At 48.3% G+C, this 16,435-nt stretch overlaps 1 protein-coding gene across 1 annotated transcript in view; it reads left to right on the top strand.

Annotated features, from left to right (window-relative positions):
• Positions 1-16,435, top strand: part of ITGB5 (integrin subunit beta 5) — a 110,387-nt gene that overhangs the window by 37,050 nt on the left and 56,902 nt on the right. The window contains exon 5 of the mRNA XM_082392301.1: positions 5,234-5,402. Coding sequence (XP_082248427.1) covers positions 5,234-5,402 — 169 coding nt within the window. The remainder of the gene's footprint in view (positions 1-5,233; positions 5,403-16,435) is intronic.

Raw genomic sequence — 16,435 nt, 5'->3', positions numbered from 1 at the left:
CCCATTTAGGTTTTTACAGAATATTTAGCAGAATTCCCTGTGTTATACAGTAGGTCCTTGCTGATTATCTATTTTAAATATAGCACTGTGTACATGTCAATCCCAAACTCCCAATCTATCCCCACCCCCCCACCCTTCTCCCCTGGTAACCATAAGCTCAGTTCTCTACGTCTGTGAGTCTGTTTCTGTTTTGTAAATAAGTTCATTTGTATCATTTTTTTCTAGATTCCGCACATAAGCGACATCATATGATATTTGTCTTTGTCTGACTTATTTCACTTAGGATGATAATATCCAGGTCCATCCATGTTGCTGCAGTGGCATTATTTCATTCTTTTTAATGGCTGAGTAACATTCCATTGTATATATGTACCACATCTTTTTTTTTTTTTGGCCACGCCATGCAGCTTGTGGGATCTTAGTTCCCCAACCAGGGATTGAACCTGTGCACCCTGAAGTGGAAGTGCAGAGTCCTAACCACTGATTGCCAGGGAATTCCCACATCTTTTCATCTGTCGATGGACATTTAGGTTGCTTCCACGTCTTGGCTATTGTAAACAGCGCTGCAATGAACATTGGGGTGCATGCATCCTGTCAAATCATGTTTTTCTCCAGATATATGCCCAGGAGTGGGATTGCTGGATCATATGGTAGCTCTATTTTTCATTTTTTAAGGAATCTCCTTACTGTTCTCCATAGTGGCTGTACCAATTTACATTCCCACCAACAGTGTAGGAGGGTTCCGTTTTCTCCACACCCTCTCCAGCATTTATTGTTTGTAGATTTTTTTTGATGATGGCCATTCTGACGGGTGTGAGGTAATATCTCATTGTAGTTTTGATTTGCATTTGTCTAATAATTAGTGATGTTGAGCAGCTTTTCATGTGCCTCTTGGCCATCTGTATGTCTTCTTTGAGAAATGTCTATTTAGGTATTGTGTCCATTTTTTGATTGGGTTGTTTGTTTTTTTTGATATTGAGCCACATGAGCTGTTAGTAAATTTTGGAGACTAATCCTTTGTCAGTCGCACCGTTTGCAAATATTTTCTCCCATTCTGCAGGTTGTCTTTTCGTCTTGTTTATGGTTTCCTTTACTGTGCAAAAGCTTTTGAGTTTAATTAGGTCCCATTTGTTTATTTTTATTTCCCTTACTCTAGGAGATGGCTTGAGAAAGATATTGCTGCAATTTATGTCACAGTGTTGTGCCTATGTTTTCCTCTAAGAGTTTTATAGTATCTGGTTTTACATTTAGGTCTTTAATCCATTTTGAGTTTATTTTTGTGTATGGTGTTAAAGAATGTTCTTTTTTAAAAAAAATAAGTATTTATTTATTTTTGGCTGTGTTGGGTCTTTGTTGCTGCGTGCGGGCTTTCTCTAGTTGTGGCGAGCAGAGGCTACTCTTTGTTGTGGTGCACAGGCTTCTCATTGTGGTGGCTTCTCTTGTTGCAGAGCACGGGCTCTAGGCACGTGGGCTTCAGTAGTTGTGGTTTGCGGGCTCTAGAGCGCAGGCTCAGTAGTTGTGGCGCACAGGCTTAGTTGCTCTGCAGCATGTGGGATCTTCCCGGACCAGGGCTCAAACCCGTGTCCCCTGCATTGGCAGGTGGATTCTTAACCACTGCGCCACCAGGGAAGTCCCAAGAATGTTCTAATTTCATTTTTTTACCTACAGCTGTCCAGTTTTCCCAGCACCGTTTATTGAAGAGACTATCTTTCCTCCATTATATAGTCTTGCCTCCTTTGTCATAGATTAATTGACCATAGGTGCATGGGTTTATTTCTGGGCTTTCTATCCTGTTCCTTTGATCTATATTTTTGGTTTTTGTGGCAGTACCTTGTTCTTCAATTTTTTTAATCCATATACTGATGTTTCATTTTTGAATTTGAGTGACGATATTTTTTATTTGGTTCTTTTTTTTAGACTTCTGTTTTTCATACTATTTTTTCATAGCCTTCTGATTTTTTTTCTTCCTAATAATATCCCATTCTAGTCTTCGGTATTTTTTCCTCCTCCTGGAATGTTTTAAATATCTTTGTTTTAATGTACTTTAGATAATTTTGTTATCTGTTTCTTGAACTGCAGATCCTGCAGTTGGTTGAATTTGCTGATATTCGTTCATGGTAGTTTATTTCTCGTGGGGTCTATAACTTTTTCATTAGCTCCTCTTCATCAGAGGTTGTTTTCCATTAGGGGATCATGTGCCCCAGGGGTACTGAGTTCCCTGTAGGGTGGTTTTCTGTTCCCTGATGCTAGGATCCTCTGGGTTTCACTGTGGGACTAGTTCTGTTTATTTCTCAGCAGGGGGGTTCCTTCCTTGTAAAAGTAATGAATTCTGACTTGTTTAGTCCTGGAGTTACAATCTTTATGGGTGATTCATCTCGCCATGAGCCCAGAGTGCATCTTCCTCGCTTCTCTCCCAGACCAGTGGCTGGAATTTTTCTGGGTTTGATTTTAGTGACAGGGCAGCTCTTTGTAACACTCAGCTTTATGCAGAGAGCCCTGTTCAGTGCTCAGCCCTGCGCTGGCCTGAGGTCCATCATCTGTCCCTGTTAGAACCTGGCCCCAAGCCCCAGACCTTTGTCAGGCCCCAACACACTAGGGTGGGGGGGGGGTGTGGGGGACCCCTTTGCCACGGAGATCCCTGCTCACTTCCCACCTAGTTTAAGTCCGTTCATTTGTTCAATGCTTTTCTCTCCGTTCTTGGCACCTGGGATTTCCCTGCTAAGCTTCCAGTCTTGGCTACATATTAACATTTTTAAAGATTAGATTTTTACCCAGTAGTTCTCTTTGTTTAGAGGAAGAGGGGAGGTCTTTCCCTGTCAGCTCCATGGTCCACAATATTGCCCTGAAGCATTAGATTGTTTTTTGGATTTGCCTACATCTAGCACCTGCAAATGGGATTCACTTTTTATACACACATGCTCCCCCAGGCTCTTTAAGCATATATTTTTATTCATCTTCCTGGTTCATAATTCTTAATCTAGTAGGCCCTAAACTGGGGTCCTATGGCACAGACACAGTTGGGGGTGGGAGGGCTTCCTGGCACGAGACCCTCAAACACCCAGATCTTCAAGTCGCTCAGACAGCTCTTCCAGGGGTTAAATTAGTCACAGTTGACATTGTCTTCCAGAGACTGCGGAGACATTCAACAGAGCCTGTGTGACAAAGCTGTTTTCCTCTCACTAAGAGGTGATTCTGGTTTGGTTATAATAAATTCTCTGCAATGAAGTCTTCTCTCTGGCAAACACATTTTCTAGTTCCTCATTATTAATAGTAATTCTCCACAGTAAAAATATATCTACTTACTCCCCTTTGCAGGAACGGAAGAGGTATAAAGTGCTGAACTAATTTAGCTGAGCTTTTCACAGCTTTCCTGGTTTTCTCACTGAACAGCAGTCATAGTTTTTGTTCCTCTCCTCCCTTCCTCAACCGACCCCATCAACCGAGACAGTAAACACCTGAAGTCCGCAGCCATGGACCAGCACAGCACAGAAGGGTGAAGTTGCTCAGAGGGCGAGGGAGGGGAGTGAGAGTTTGTGTACATTTCATTCCTCCTGGGCCCATCTGTTTGTCAGATCACTATGATGGGACCTCAGCTCACTTCCTGCTTCCAGCTGGGAATGCAATTTCCATGACCTTTGTCTTTATGGGGAACTGAGATGGGAATAGAAAGTTTGGGTGGCCCAGAGGCATGGGTTACATAAGAGCCTGACCTGTGCAAACACAAGGGGTGGGTGAAGATTTTGGGGGAAGGAGGAGGGAGTGAAACAAAGGAACGGCAAGTGGGGACAGCTTCTCGAAGCTCTCCCTGTCTGGAGGCACCGTGACCATCGTGGCAGTGGGGTTGACCCTGTAGAGGCGGCTTGCTGCGAGTGACTGATGGAGCAGGTACCGTAGACCCTTAGAGGGGATGAGAGAGCCTCTTAGAAAACCCAAGGTTGCCTCTCTCGGGGAGGAGGGGAGCCTCTCAGACCTGCCCCAGCCGCCCTTCTTGATGGCAGTTAGGCAGGAACTCCTAGGAGTTGCTAAGCCTGTTTCCCTTCCCATGCACACGGCTTGAATTGGGTAGGTAACGAAGCCTTCCCCTCATGCCTCTCTGTTGTGTTTGTTTTCTATCTTAGTTCTGAAAGAGAGGCTTCCTTAACATGGCCACAGACCTGCACAGTCTGGTCCAGCTTGCCTCCCCCACCTCCTCATAGCCCATCTTTGCCCTTATTCCCTGTCCTGCAGTCTAACTGGCCTCCCTCTGCCCTTGGGCTCTCTGTGCTCCCTTCTGCCACAGGGCCCTTGCATTTGCTCTTCCCTCTCCCCTTTTACCCAGTGAACCTTTTTGGAAACAACGTAAGGCCCCTCTTCCTATTTCATTGGTTTATATATCCAAGTGAAACTCCTGCAGATGTGATTGGGCTCTAACTTCCTCCAGGAATGGGGCCATCTCTACTGCAAACTGAAGATGAGAACACCCAATATTCAGGAGAAAGACATGGCATTAACCTCCTATTGAGGTGCAATACTTCCCTCTGTCCAGATTTCCAGGTAGAGTTTTCCATTCGAAGATGGTTTGCTTCTAAGTGATTTCTCTTTGCATCTAGGAGAGCTGATGCTTTATCATTCCAATATTTATAAATGAACGAAGAAACAGAACGTTTTCATTCCTGTTGCATTTAATGTCTGCTCGGTTGCCAACACGTCCTGGTGGTCTCTGAGTGGGTTGACACGAAGGGGTTATGTGATCCTTTGTCACGTGGCAGCAGCAGAGTTGATGCAAGAAGCTGGTGTCGTAGAGTCACTCTGCTCACGCTGCCCTCACTCGACATTGCCCGCCTTCCTCAGCCTGTAAGAGCCTTCCTTCCCCTCGGTGCTGCCCAGGCTGTGGTGCCTGTCCACCAGGCGCTTGCATCTTCCAAGACCCGCGTCAGGGCGCCTCCGTGACATCTTCCTCTGACTGCAGTAGCCCACTGTTAACCTCTACTTCCTACGACCCATTTGTCCATTTCATTCACTTACAACCTGGTATGTGCTGTCTCGCCTGCAGTTTAGGGCTTGTGTTTGGAGAGTAGGGACTATGTTGTTTCTCTGTGTTCCCCCACTGTGCCTGTCCCAGGGGTGCGTGGTAGGTGCGGAGTGAGTATCCGTTGGTGCCGTTCAAGGCACTCCGTAAATGCACAGAGTACTTGGTTGTTTAAGATTTTGGGGACAATGAAGGAAAAGTGACTCTTCTCCTCTTTCTCTCTAGTTACAAGCTGTTCCCAAACTGTGTCCCCTCCTTTGGGTTCCGCCATCTGCTGCCTCTCACAGACAGAGTGGACAGCTTCAACGAGGAAGTTCGGAAGCAGAGGGTGTCCCGGAACCGCGACGCCCCCGAGGGCGGCTTTGACGCAGTGCTCCAGGCGGCTGTCTGCAAGGTAACCTTCCCTTCTGGCTCCGTCCCTGCGTGGGAGGTCAGCGAAGAGGTGTCGGTGTGGGTGACGGGCGTTGGCACTGCCTGCGGATTTTGCGCCACTGCAGCCTGTGGCTCCTGTCCGCTCTTGCATCAGAGGGTGAGCTCAGGGGGCCCTTGGGAAAATCTACAGAAGTCAGACCAGCTGGAGTGCAGGGATGGCTTAGGGCTGGTGTGTGTCTGTGTCAGGGTGTGGCTGTGTACAATGGGATGTTGTCTTTGCCAGCAGACAGCTGTTCTGTTTTTCTATATTTGGCTCTTTTGCTTCCTTTTGGGGCAGGGAGCAGGGGGAAGAAAAGGTCAAGCCATATGCATAGAATCTTGTAGAATTTTATGGCCCAATTTTGATAAACATTAAAGAGTGGTCTGTTGGGGAATCCAGCTAAAAAGAGAATCGCTTGTCATCTTTGGTTTTGTTTCTCTTTGTTTGCTTTTCTCGTGTTTCTCTGTGATATGTGAATCCAGAGGGAGGACACAGACTTAGGTCAGAAGTGAACTCATGCTTTGAGACGGTCCAATCTCAGCGAAATATGTAAATGGGATGTTGGTAGTAACTTATTCTTAACATACTTTTCTATGTCAAAACAGCCCAATAACAATAACAAAAGATAAAAATAAATATCACTCTTGAATTTGCTATTCTAGCACATACTTTTAACATTTTTTTCCATAGTGGTCATCATAGACTATGCATAATTGGTAATGCTTTCTTGACCATTTTGGTGGACTCAGCAACAGGGCGTTGGTTGGGGTGCTCATGTCTGGAGGAGGGCTGGGTAAGGAGGTTAGAACTCAGTTTGGAGAGGCCGCATGTCTGACCTCAGAGAGCCTGTGTTTAGTGTGTCACAGATTCACTTTTCCTCCTCTTGGTCCTCGACAAAATGATAAGAGAGCCACGGTTGTCCTTTCTGAAATAAAAAACTGAAATGGTAGACAGGAGGGATAAGGGGAAAGAAAGATATGAAGAAAGCACAGCTTCCTCAGTCCTCTTCTTGGTCCCATTGGCGTTCTGCCCGTCCCTGTGTCCTTGGGGCCACCCCGGAGAGGACGGTCTCACAGTGGCCCCCTACCCAGGATGGCTGCAGAGTGGCCCCTGCCCGGCCTCTGGTTAGAGCAGAACCGTTTGATTCAGAGGCCCCTGATGCTTTGTAGCAGCCCAAGAAAGCCAGATGGGACACAGCTAGAATGTGTTCAGCTCTGAATCTTTCAAGTGCATCACAGAATAGACAGTTTATGGATTTACTTCAGAAAGAAAAATTATGTTTTTGACTGGCATTCAGATTATTGATTGTATGGGGTGTTATATTCAGGGACATCCTGCCAAATCCACTCTTGGCAGGAACAAATAGTGCAGGGAAAACAAGGGATCCCTCTTATCTCCCCATCTTGGGAATATTGTGGGTTTTCTTTCCGAGGGAGGAAATTGTCTTTAAGGCTTGAGGGGAAGAACCCAGTGACAAGCCTACGCGCTGTCCAGTTATATTAATTCTGTTTAGTTAGATGAATCAGAATGGCATGATGGAATGCTTGAGGCACGGTGGTCCATGAGAAGCCATTTGATTCGCTCTTTTGCCCACGGAACCTTCCTGTGCCATCCCAGACCCATGAAAATATCCTTCCCTTTGAAAACTCAGTATTTCAAGACTCGAGTGCTTCAAAGCAGATGCTAGCAGATTTCTTAAACTCAGTGCCCGTACCTGGTTATGAATTATTGTTGGCTGAGAGGCATTTTAGTGTGTGTTTCAGTTTTATATCTTTTGGCATTTTTCTCTTATTCCCCACCTTGGCCTTTGTCATGGGGCATCCCTGGAAAGTTACTAATTGCTTGGAATTATGCAGTCGATGAGATCCCAGCTTTTCTCCTCACCATTTCTTTTCCTTTGTGCTGTCAGTCTGTGTTTGGGTACCTATCAAGCAATTTCTTTCTCACTTGAAATCACCTATTTATAACGTCATCTTCCTGGTTGACCACAGCCTTATTTATAGTCGCTAAATATTGGAAATAGATTGTGGCCTGTCTATTGATGAAAGGCTATAACAATCATACCCTAAAAGAATATTTGAGCACTTGAATAATACTTAAGATAAATTAAGAGAGGAAAGGAAAGCAAGTGATAAAACAGCATAGGTGTATGACCCTATTTTGCAAACAAAAGAAAGAAAAATATGGAAAAGATTGGAAATAAATAGACCAAAGTGTTAACAGCAGTTGTCTCTGGTGATAGGATTAGGTGTGGTTTTTATTTTCTTCTTTGTGTTATTTCATATTTACTTAAATTTTCACAATAAATAACGTGTGATTTTTAAAATTTGTAACGGGACATTTCAAACACATAAAAGTAGAGAGAATAGTGAAATAAAATCCCAGGTACCCATGGTCCATCTTGGACAGTTACCAATTTGTAGCCAATCTTGTTTCATTTGCCTTCCTAACCATTTTATTCCCCATTGTTTGAAGTAAATCCCAGATATCATTTGTTTCAATGATATTTAGATTTTTAATGTTAATTAGATTTCAACTGTAATTAGATTTTTAAAGTTTTCTTAAAAGCCCTAAGCACGCCTTACTTTGTTGACTGAATTTTCTGCCTTCTCCTGATTTGCCCGGATTAAAGGCCCTTCCTCTTAATCCTGAAAACTGAATGTGACGGAGCCAGCAGGCCTGTAATCTCTGTAGTTGGAGAGGCGTCGCATGCAGGCTGGAGCTGGCTGGGCAGCGCCGGCAGCAGTGCACGCTCGGCTTCCTTTGACCCCATGCCCTGGAGACGGAGCTGATAACAGGCCTGCTTCATAGCCCACAGGAGGCTCTTTGTTCTGATTTCAGTCTCACTCTGGTTTCCCTGGGATGGACTGTTAGTTACCAACGTTAGGGACTTAGGGGTATGGAATGCTCACATGACTGGTCTTAAATCGCACCCCCAAGGCCAACTTTACATTTCTTGGAAAGCTGCTCTTTGCAAAAAGAAGGAAAGAGTCTGTTTCTACTTAGGATTCGATTTAGGAAGTAGAACTGCTTCCACGAGTGGAAGTTTTGAGTTGCCATCTTTCCCCCCAGCAGGTCACATTGTTAGGAGAGGCCATCGAAGAGTATCCACAGCTAAGGAACCCCTCTGTCACCAATGCAGGCATTTTTCCCAATGCTGTACCGGCCTGGGTTGGGATGAGGTAATGCCGCGACCCATAATTTCTTATCTTTACCTCGAAACCTATTATTAAACTTGTTTATACTTTTTCTTGGTCTGAATAATAGTTTCTCCCATTACCGCTTTTATTGCTCTCCTGGGACTTTTCTAGGAGTTAACTCTAAGTTGTTTATTCTGAAAATGTATAGGTGGAAGTGTGATGAGTGGTTCAGACTGGAACCATGGCTGCTTTCCTGTTCTCCCAAAACAGGGAGATCTGGTGCCCTGGGAAGACAGAGGGTGGCGGGGTGGTCCAGGAGCTCTGAGTTGTCAGTCATGGCTTTGCTGCTCTCCATGGCTCTCAGGTTAAAGAAGTTCCCTGCAAAGTTAAGCCTGGCTGGGTACGTCCTGACCACATGGATTCTACGGGCTGCTTTCTCCCATCAGACAGAAAAATCAGATCCCTGCAACCCAGCCTGTTTCCCTTTTGGCCTCATCTTCTAGCCCCCTAACATTTATCCTTCTTATCCTTTCTGTTTTAGTCTTGATTATCTAATTTTGCGTTATTTATTAAGTTTTTAAAGCATTGTGTGTCCTCTCAGAAATAGGTGGATAAGTAAGTCTCAAAGCAAACAAAGTAAGTTTGCATGCTGAGTCAAACGTCTTGGCGTGGCTTGGGTCCTTTATCCCTTGGCTGGCGAGAGCATCCTAATCTAAAATGGAGACCACATCCCCAGAGAGGCCGGAGGAACAGCTTCCTGCAACAAGACTTTCTGCAGGAATACAGACTCTGTGGGCCTCTGGAGACAAAAAATGATGGCTGCCCTTGCTCTGCTGTCATTCGTGCTCCAGCTCTTCAGTATACGCTATCTCTGATTCTCACAGCAGTCCCTCAGTGTATTGGTGGTGCTTGTCCCCAGCTTACAGGTGAGGAAACTGAGTGTCACAGGGTTCACTCTACTTACTGTTGGAAAGGGGTGGAGCCAGGATTTGAACCAGATCCAGTTGATTCTAAAGCCCGAGCCCTGTCTATTACGCTGTGCCGGGTGCTTTGGGAAGTAGCGGCAGTGCCGTGCAGAGCAGAGAGGACTTAGAGTCCTGTTGTCCCGATTCAAGCTGTGCCTCTTCTGCTACTAACCGGCTCCGCGGTGGCCTGAGTGCTCACCTGGAGGCTGCAGGGAGGTGGGGCTGGAGGGGAGGAGGTCCAGGATGCCCTCCAGCTGTGCTGGTCAGTGCTCCTTTTCACAAAGGACTTGTCACAGCCTTGTGCCCCTTTGCCCAGAGCCCTTGATTTTGCTTTTTGCCTCTCCTGGTTCAGGCTTGAGCTCCAGGCCAGGCAGGGGCTGCTGCAGACACCAGGAGAGGGTGGAGAATTCCCCATTCCTGGAGGCAGGCTCAGCTGTGAGAGGTTTTCACTCTGCCCAGCCTCCCCCAGAGTTGATTTGGCTTCTTCCGACTTGTTGCCCGATTTCTTTTAGACCCGAGACTTGTCATTTTTCCACGCATGAGTTGAGCAACGTAGAAAACTGCCTTCCTTTCCTCAAGGAGGGCAGCGGCCCCTAACGCCTTCATGCCCCCCGAGGGGATGCCCCCGTAAGTCCTGTGTTCATGCAGTCTGGGTTATCTGTCTCGGCATGTGTGAGCCGTTTGTGCCAGCAGGTCGCGCCACAGTTTCTGGGGCTTAATGCAACCCGCCATGCTTGCTCTTCCTCTGTCTCAGTGTCTTCGTGAAGCCCGTGAGAGTATTGGATTTCCCTGTAGCCCACGGAGGCTGTGGGGCTGTGGGTGGGCATGCAGGCGCCCCTCCCGTGCCCGGGCAGTGCTTTTGTCGGAGGTGGTAAGGGTTCTCCCTGGCTTTCTGTTTTGCACGTGGTCGTGGTTTATTGTGTACTTTTAAATCACTCGACTGTTTTAGTCCCTGGAGGGGCGTGTCCTTGTTCTGCCTTCTGCCCGTGAGCTGCGCTGTAGGCTTTACTGCCCCGCTCGCAGCTGCTGGTTCTGCTTTCCAACTCAGGAATGTTTATTGTGTGCCCAGTAAGTGCTCAGTGGCAGGTATGGTGAAGAAAATTTTAAAAAGATGAGAGAAAGTCCCCATCCTCACGGATTTGATTTGAGCTTTCAGATCCAGTAGAAAAGAAATAGAACAACTCATTTGTAAACATTAACTGGAACCATGTGAAATTATGGACATGTGACTGTCAATGAAATTTAATATTTGACCATTGATAGTTTCTCCTACAAAAATAGAAAACTCATATGGTTCAGCCTCATATATACAAACGTTTTTCTTTAGTTCAGATTGACTTGCATAGAGTCTATGTCAGACATGTTCTACTGCATGTTGTTAGGGCTTAGGCTCTAGATGAATGTCTAAATCGTGAGTCACGGGCCGAGATTTCTTTTCCCTAAGGAAAGGAATATGACATTTTTGCCCTTCTTAAGTTGAACCACGGACAGATTTTTTTAAAAAGATTTTTCATTGCAAAGCATGGACGGAAACAGGAGAAACAAACTACTGGTGAGAACGTGTTTACTGTTACAAAGTGACAGAAATAGGCTTGAACACCCACATGATTGGGGAAGTGAATCACAGAAAGAATTCAGCCTTATTTTTCCTTAAGTGCATTGTAGGAATCAAGACTCCTTAGTCCCCAAGCTCAGATCTGCTGTAGGGTCTGCCCCTTGGCTAGTCAGGTCAGCCCCCTTTCCTTCCTCATTTCTTCCCCCAAACCTCTTCTCTCTCTGTGCTTGCCTGAAAGGTCAATGTACAGAGTGTTTTAGTTTTGACTTCTGGAAATTTGTTGGGCACTTACCGTCTGCAAGATGCCCCATTAGCTGCTGTGAGGCTTGCACAGATGACTGAGCCACAGCTCCCGTCCCGTGAGATCACTGCAGTCGGACAACAGATGCCTATATGACAATCTAAGGTACCAGCGGAGTGTGCAGACACTGTAGAAGGTCTGGCCCTGGTAGGACCCAGTGGTTGAATCACAGTGTTCTTCCCCTTCAAGGGTCACCTTGGTCTCTCTGCCTCCCCGTGTTTGCCCTGAGGCTCTGGTGCTGATGACGCTGTTGATTACCACTGGCTGCATGCTTTGTGAGAGCCGAGCTCTATGCCAAGCACCTCATGGGGCTTGTTTTACTTCATCCTTTGAAGGTGGTTGTACTGTCCGCTTTTGATAAGGAAACAACCCTAGAAAGGTTGAGTAACTTCCTGAAGGTCTTACAGCTGGAAATGACAGAGCCAGAGATGGAACTGTACCCACCTTCCCGGCTCCAAAGATGGGAGTTCTCAACCTTGACCTTAGATAACCTGCCGTCTTTTGTGGCCACACAGGAGTGGAGAAGTGGGAGGGGTGTGCTTCCAAAGAGGGCAAAGTCCTCCTCTAAGGAACCATTTCGATTTCCCACGTGACCCAGTTTGCCAGTGGTAGAGCCAGGACTGACTCTGTCCCAGGAAAGACAGCTGCACATGCCGCTGTTCTCTGGAACTAAGAGTTTCCTGTTTATCAGAAGCAGTTATAACATGGCTCTGGCAGCCTCCGGGTTTTCTAGGGAGACCACGGGTACTGTCCCAAGGTCGGCGCGCTGCTGGAGGCTAGCCCTTTGAGTGAGCCTGCTTGTCTTTGCCCTTGGCTTCCCCATCTGTGACGCGGGAACACTGATAACCCCCTTTTCATTCATAATTCACGGCGTCTCGGAACCATGGGTTCTGCTCTTCAGCTCTCCCACATAGCGCTGTGAAGACACTTTTTCAGATGGCGCGTCCTTTTCAGCAGTGAGGGAGCATGTGGCTGGCGACTCTTCAGTGACAGCTGAGGCCCATGGGCTATGTTGACACCCGGCTGGAGGACCCAGGTGTCTGGGTGGCCATCGATTTTACTTAACTTAGACTGACATCGAGAACAGAGAACCCCATCATTTAAAGCTAGTGTTTCTGTCCTCGCTGAAACGGCAGCCTGACCTAGGCCTCCCCTGTATTGAGCACTGTTTACCAGAGAGAGTACTGCGGGCCTTGTCTCGGAACAAGCGAGCCGAGGCAAACGAGCCAGGCTGTATTCGGGTGGGCCCCACCACCCATGTCCTCTAAGGCCGCTGGGTGGGGCGTCAGCTTTTCTCAGGTTCCCAGGAATCGGTGTTCCAGGCCCTCCCGTGCACCCTCCCACAGGGCATCCCTGAGCCTCCCTCTGAGGCTTGTCACGCTCTGCCGTGGTCCCTGTGTATAAGCAAGTCACTAGGACGTGGATGTGGGGACCCACAGGCTTCTGTGAGCCTGTCGGAAGATTCAGCTGCCAAACACAGGCCGTGCGCTGCAGGGCCTGCAGGCCGCAGCCCCAGCGCTGCCTTCCTCTGCAGCCAGACCACATCCAGGGACCTGCGTCTGCCTCTGGGGCTGTGTTTAAGGCAGACGCTGATAGCCAGAGAGCAGAGAGGGGCGAGTGGATGGTGGTGGGCTGGGAACCACACCTCTGAGGAGTGGTTAAAGGTTAACTAAGACGAGAGACACCACAGGAAGAAGCGTGTCGCCTAACCTCAGACATCACTACAGAAGAGGGCTGTTCCAGGGGGTGAACTAGGGTAGCCACGGGGAAGCAGGTTTGAGTTCAAGGCAAGGGAGAAATTTCTAGCGAAGACCTCTGCTCAGCTGTGGAGCGGGCTGCCAGATGCGGCAGTGAGTCAGAGTGGGGACCCCAGGCCCATGCGGAGGAGGTGCCAGATGAAAGATCCCTGCACGGGTGGAACGTGGATGAGCCAACCTCGGAGGTTCTTTCCAAACTTCAGGTGCTACTTATTTCCTCTGAGGCAGCTTTTCTGCCCAGTAACCCACTGGTGCTTTTGTTCTATAGTGGCTCCTTCTAGCCTGTCTGGTCCTCACTGCACCCTCTTAAGCTGACTTTGTATTTGGCCACCATGACCGTGAACTCTGCCGTGCACACTCGTTTTGTGTGCCAAGCTCAGCTTGCCTGGAGCTGGCGCCCAGAAAAGCTTTCCACTCCCGATGGCTTCCCCATGGAGCCACCTTACCAAGTGGGTGAAAGTCCAGGTGCGGTGGGGCAGCTCAGGGGCACCCAGGGGCAGTCTGGAGGTGGGCGGGGGAGGATGGCAGCCTTTGAGTGACCTTCCCCTTTGTCAGACCGTGTAGCCCCTCGCGTGTGACTCGTTCCACCCCCAGAAACCAAATTGCCGCATGGGCCGGAGCTTCATGTCCTCAAACAGGGAAATGACATCCTTACTCCCTAGCCATTATTTCACTCTCTCTGGGGCCACATGTTGGAGGTGAACAAGCCAGCAAGTCTGTCTTCACTCTTGGGCGGAGCCAGTTTATATTTATTTTCTCAAAGCTTGTAAGGCCTGGTCTTCCACCTCCATTCTGCTTCCCCTTTTCATGGACTACTGTTCCCTCTTTGCCATTTCAGGGTCCCAGGTCCCCCAGGCTGACTTCCAGGCCTGGTTGCCCAGGGCCTCCAATAACCATCCCACTGACTACCCTGGCCGCTCTCCCCTCCTCCACCCTTCTGCAGCTTGTGTTGGATGATCCCCAGGGCCCTGCTGCCACCCTTTCTGCAATTCCCATTAGTTTTCTCAGATCTCAGTGTATGACAGGTGATTTGATGAAATATTTTCACTTAAGTTAGCCCCTTACTGCTTCCCATATTTGTATGATTAAAAGAAGATGTCTGTTGGATTCCAAAGCATATTAAATAGTTGGTGGAATTGGGAGCGATGTGATTGAAGACTTCTAGACGTTGTGAGGGAGGATTTTTGTTACCCAATCCTGATCTTGTTCACGTATCCACTTACTACTCATTCCTCACTGAGTGCCAAGTATGTGCCAGGTGCAGTGCTCTTTGTTATTCTGGGCCCTACACCCCTTCCTCTCCTCTCTCAGCTCCAGATTTCTGCTGCTTTCTGCGGACAGAGCAGAGTTTGGTAAGTTCTCCTCTGAGCTTCCAACTGGAGAAAGTCATCTCTGGCCCCAGCGCAGATTGGACTGGTGGCCCGTACAAAACCAGAGGCTTTGCCTCCTGGGAGTGGACGGAGTCAGAGGTTCTGGGCTTGGCGGCAGCTCCCCCCACCGCTCATTACTTCTGACACGTGTGTCCAGAGTCTGCGGATGGCTGCTTTTCACATAGCACGGTCTCCTGCGCATGTGTGTGATTCGCCTGGAACAGCTGGAGTAAACGTGGGTCACAGAACACATCACCCTCGGGTGGCAGAAGGCAGGCTGGTGGCTGGAAGAGGGGTGAGCCTTGGGCCTTGCCTGCTCACCCAGAGTGGGCTTAGGGAAAGGAGGGTAAGACGTGTAGCATTGCCCAAAGGCTCTGGCTCGACACAGGTCATGGGAGTGGACTCTAAGACAGAATGGACCAGGGAAGTAGGATGAAAAAGATAATTCTAAGTTTTCTAGATAAGACATTTGATGGTCCCTTTGTCAGCAATGGGGAAGCCTGGAGGGGAAAATGGTGCATCAACTTTGAAGAAGTTGAGTTTTGGGTGACGGCAGACATGTCTGGCTTTTGGTCCAGACCTGGGACTAAAGCTCAGGAAGGAGATCAAGTGGGAGAGGTAATTAATTGCGAGCTGTCCAAGCAGATGCATGGAACTTGGGTAAATCTCCTCGGGGACAGTGTTACCTTTGACCTCATCCAGTGCCGGGAGAGGAGGTGGAATCCACGAGCAGCCAGAGGGGACGGGGGCGTTGGACGGTGCGGTGTCCAGGAAGCCAAGGGCAGGAGGGCTCGAAGGAGGCCCTGGTCGGCAGCAGAGAGGCCGGAGAGCAAGGCCAGAGGATGGCTGCGGGGCTAGCAGCAGGACCTCAGCGCGAGCTTCGAGGTTCTCAACCTTGGCACCACAGTCGGCTCTCCCAGGAGCTTTAGAAGCCCCGGTGGCTGGGCTGCAGGTCACATCAGAACCACCGGGCGTTAGCATCGTCGAAGCTCCCTTGAGGACCTTACGTGCAGCTGGGGCAGAGAACCACTGTGCATGTGGGGGCAGGAGGCGGGGGACTGGGAGCCGCTGGTGAGAGAGACGGTAGGGGCGTGTGGAGGCGTCGGGTTTCACGGAGCTGGGGAGAGGAAATAGAGGCAGCCAGTCTGCTAGTCGTAGAGGCAGGTGATGAGAAATGTTGGGTCAAAAACAGAGTGTTTATTAGAAGTGGGTCGTGAGCGTATCTTTAGGCACAAGGAAAGGACGCAGAGGAAATTGACTGATGGAACGGTGCTCCGGAGAGGGTGGGATTTGGGGGCTGCGTTTCCTTGGGGAGGGAGAGCACTCCTTCCTTGAGAGCATTAAGACCAGAGGAGAGGCCAGGGGGGTGCCTGTTTATTTATGACGGAGAGGCATACCAGGGCTGTGGGACCAGACACTGAGCGCCTGGAACAGACGAGGCGAGTCCTGTTATCCGTGTCCGTTGCTCACCTGAGCGCGTGGGAACTGGGAGGTGGGAAGCTGGAACAGACCTTGTGGTGGATTTGATGCAGATTTGACTGAAGAGAAGGCAAGTAGACTGCAGGCTTGGCCAGATGCTGGATTTCTGGCTTCGGAGTCCAACGCATTTCTGTCCCACCCACCCGTGACATTTTCATCTGAGGGCTGACCTCTGTCATGTTTGAGGAGATTGGCTTTTAAAAATCTTGTTTTTACCCAGAGACTTGGAGAAAAGTTTAGCTAAGCAAGTCTGTCTTTTTTTCTCTTAAAATAGTTTTGTATAAAAAGAGAATATATTCAATCTAAAAATTTAGAAAATGCAGAGAGCAGAAAGGAAATAAACATCACCCATAACCCTACAATCCAAAAAGAAGATTATGTGTTTCTGGATTTAAGTCACAGATTTTCAGCTCCATGGAAATACTGAGGAAAATCACTGTCAGTTCTT

The sequence above is a fragment of the Balaenoptera borealis genome, assembly GCF_965194805.1.
Source record: "Balaenoptera borealis genome assembly, chromosome: 5".
NCBI classification, from domain to species: Eukaryota; Metazoa; Chordata; class Mammalia; order Artiodactyla; family Balaenopteridae; genus Balaenoptera; species Balaenoptera borealis.
Note: the sequence above shows the minus strand (reverse complement) of the source record. Positions and strands in the feature narration are given on the sequence as shown.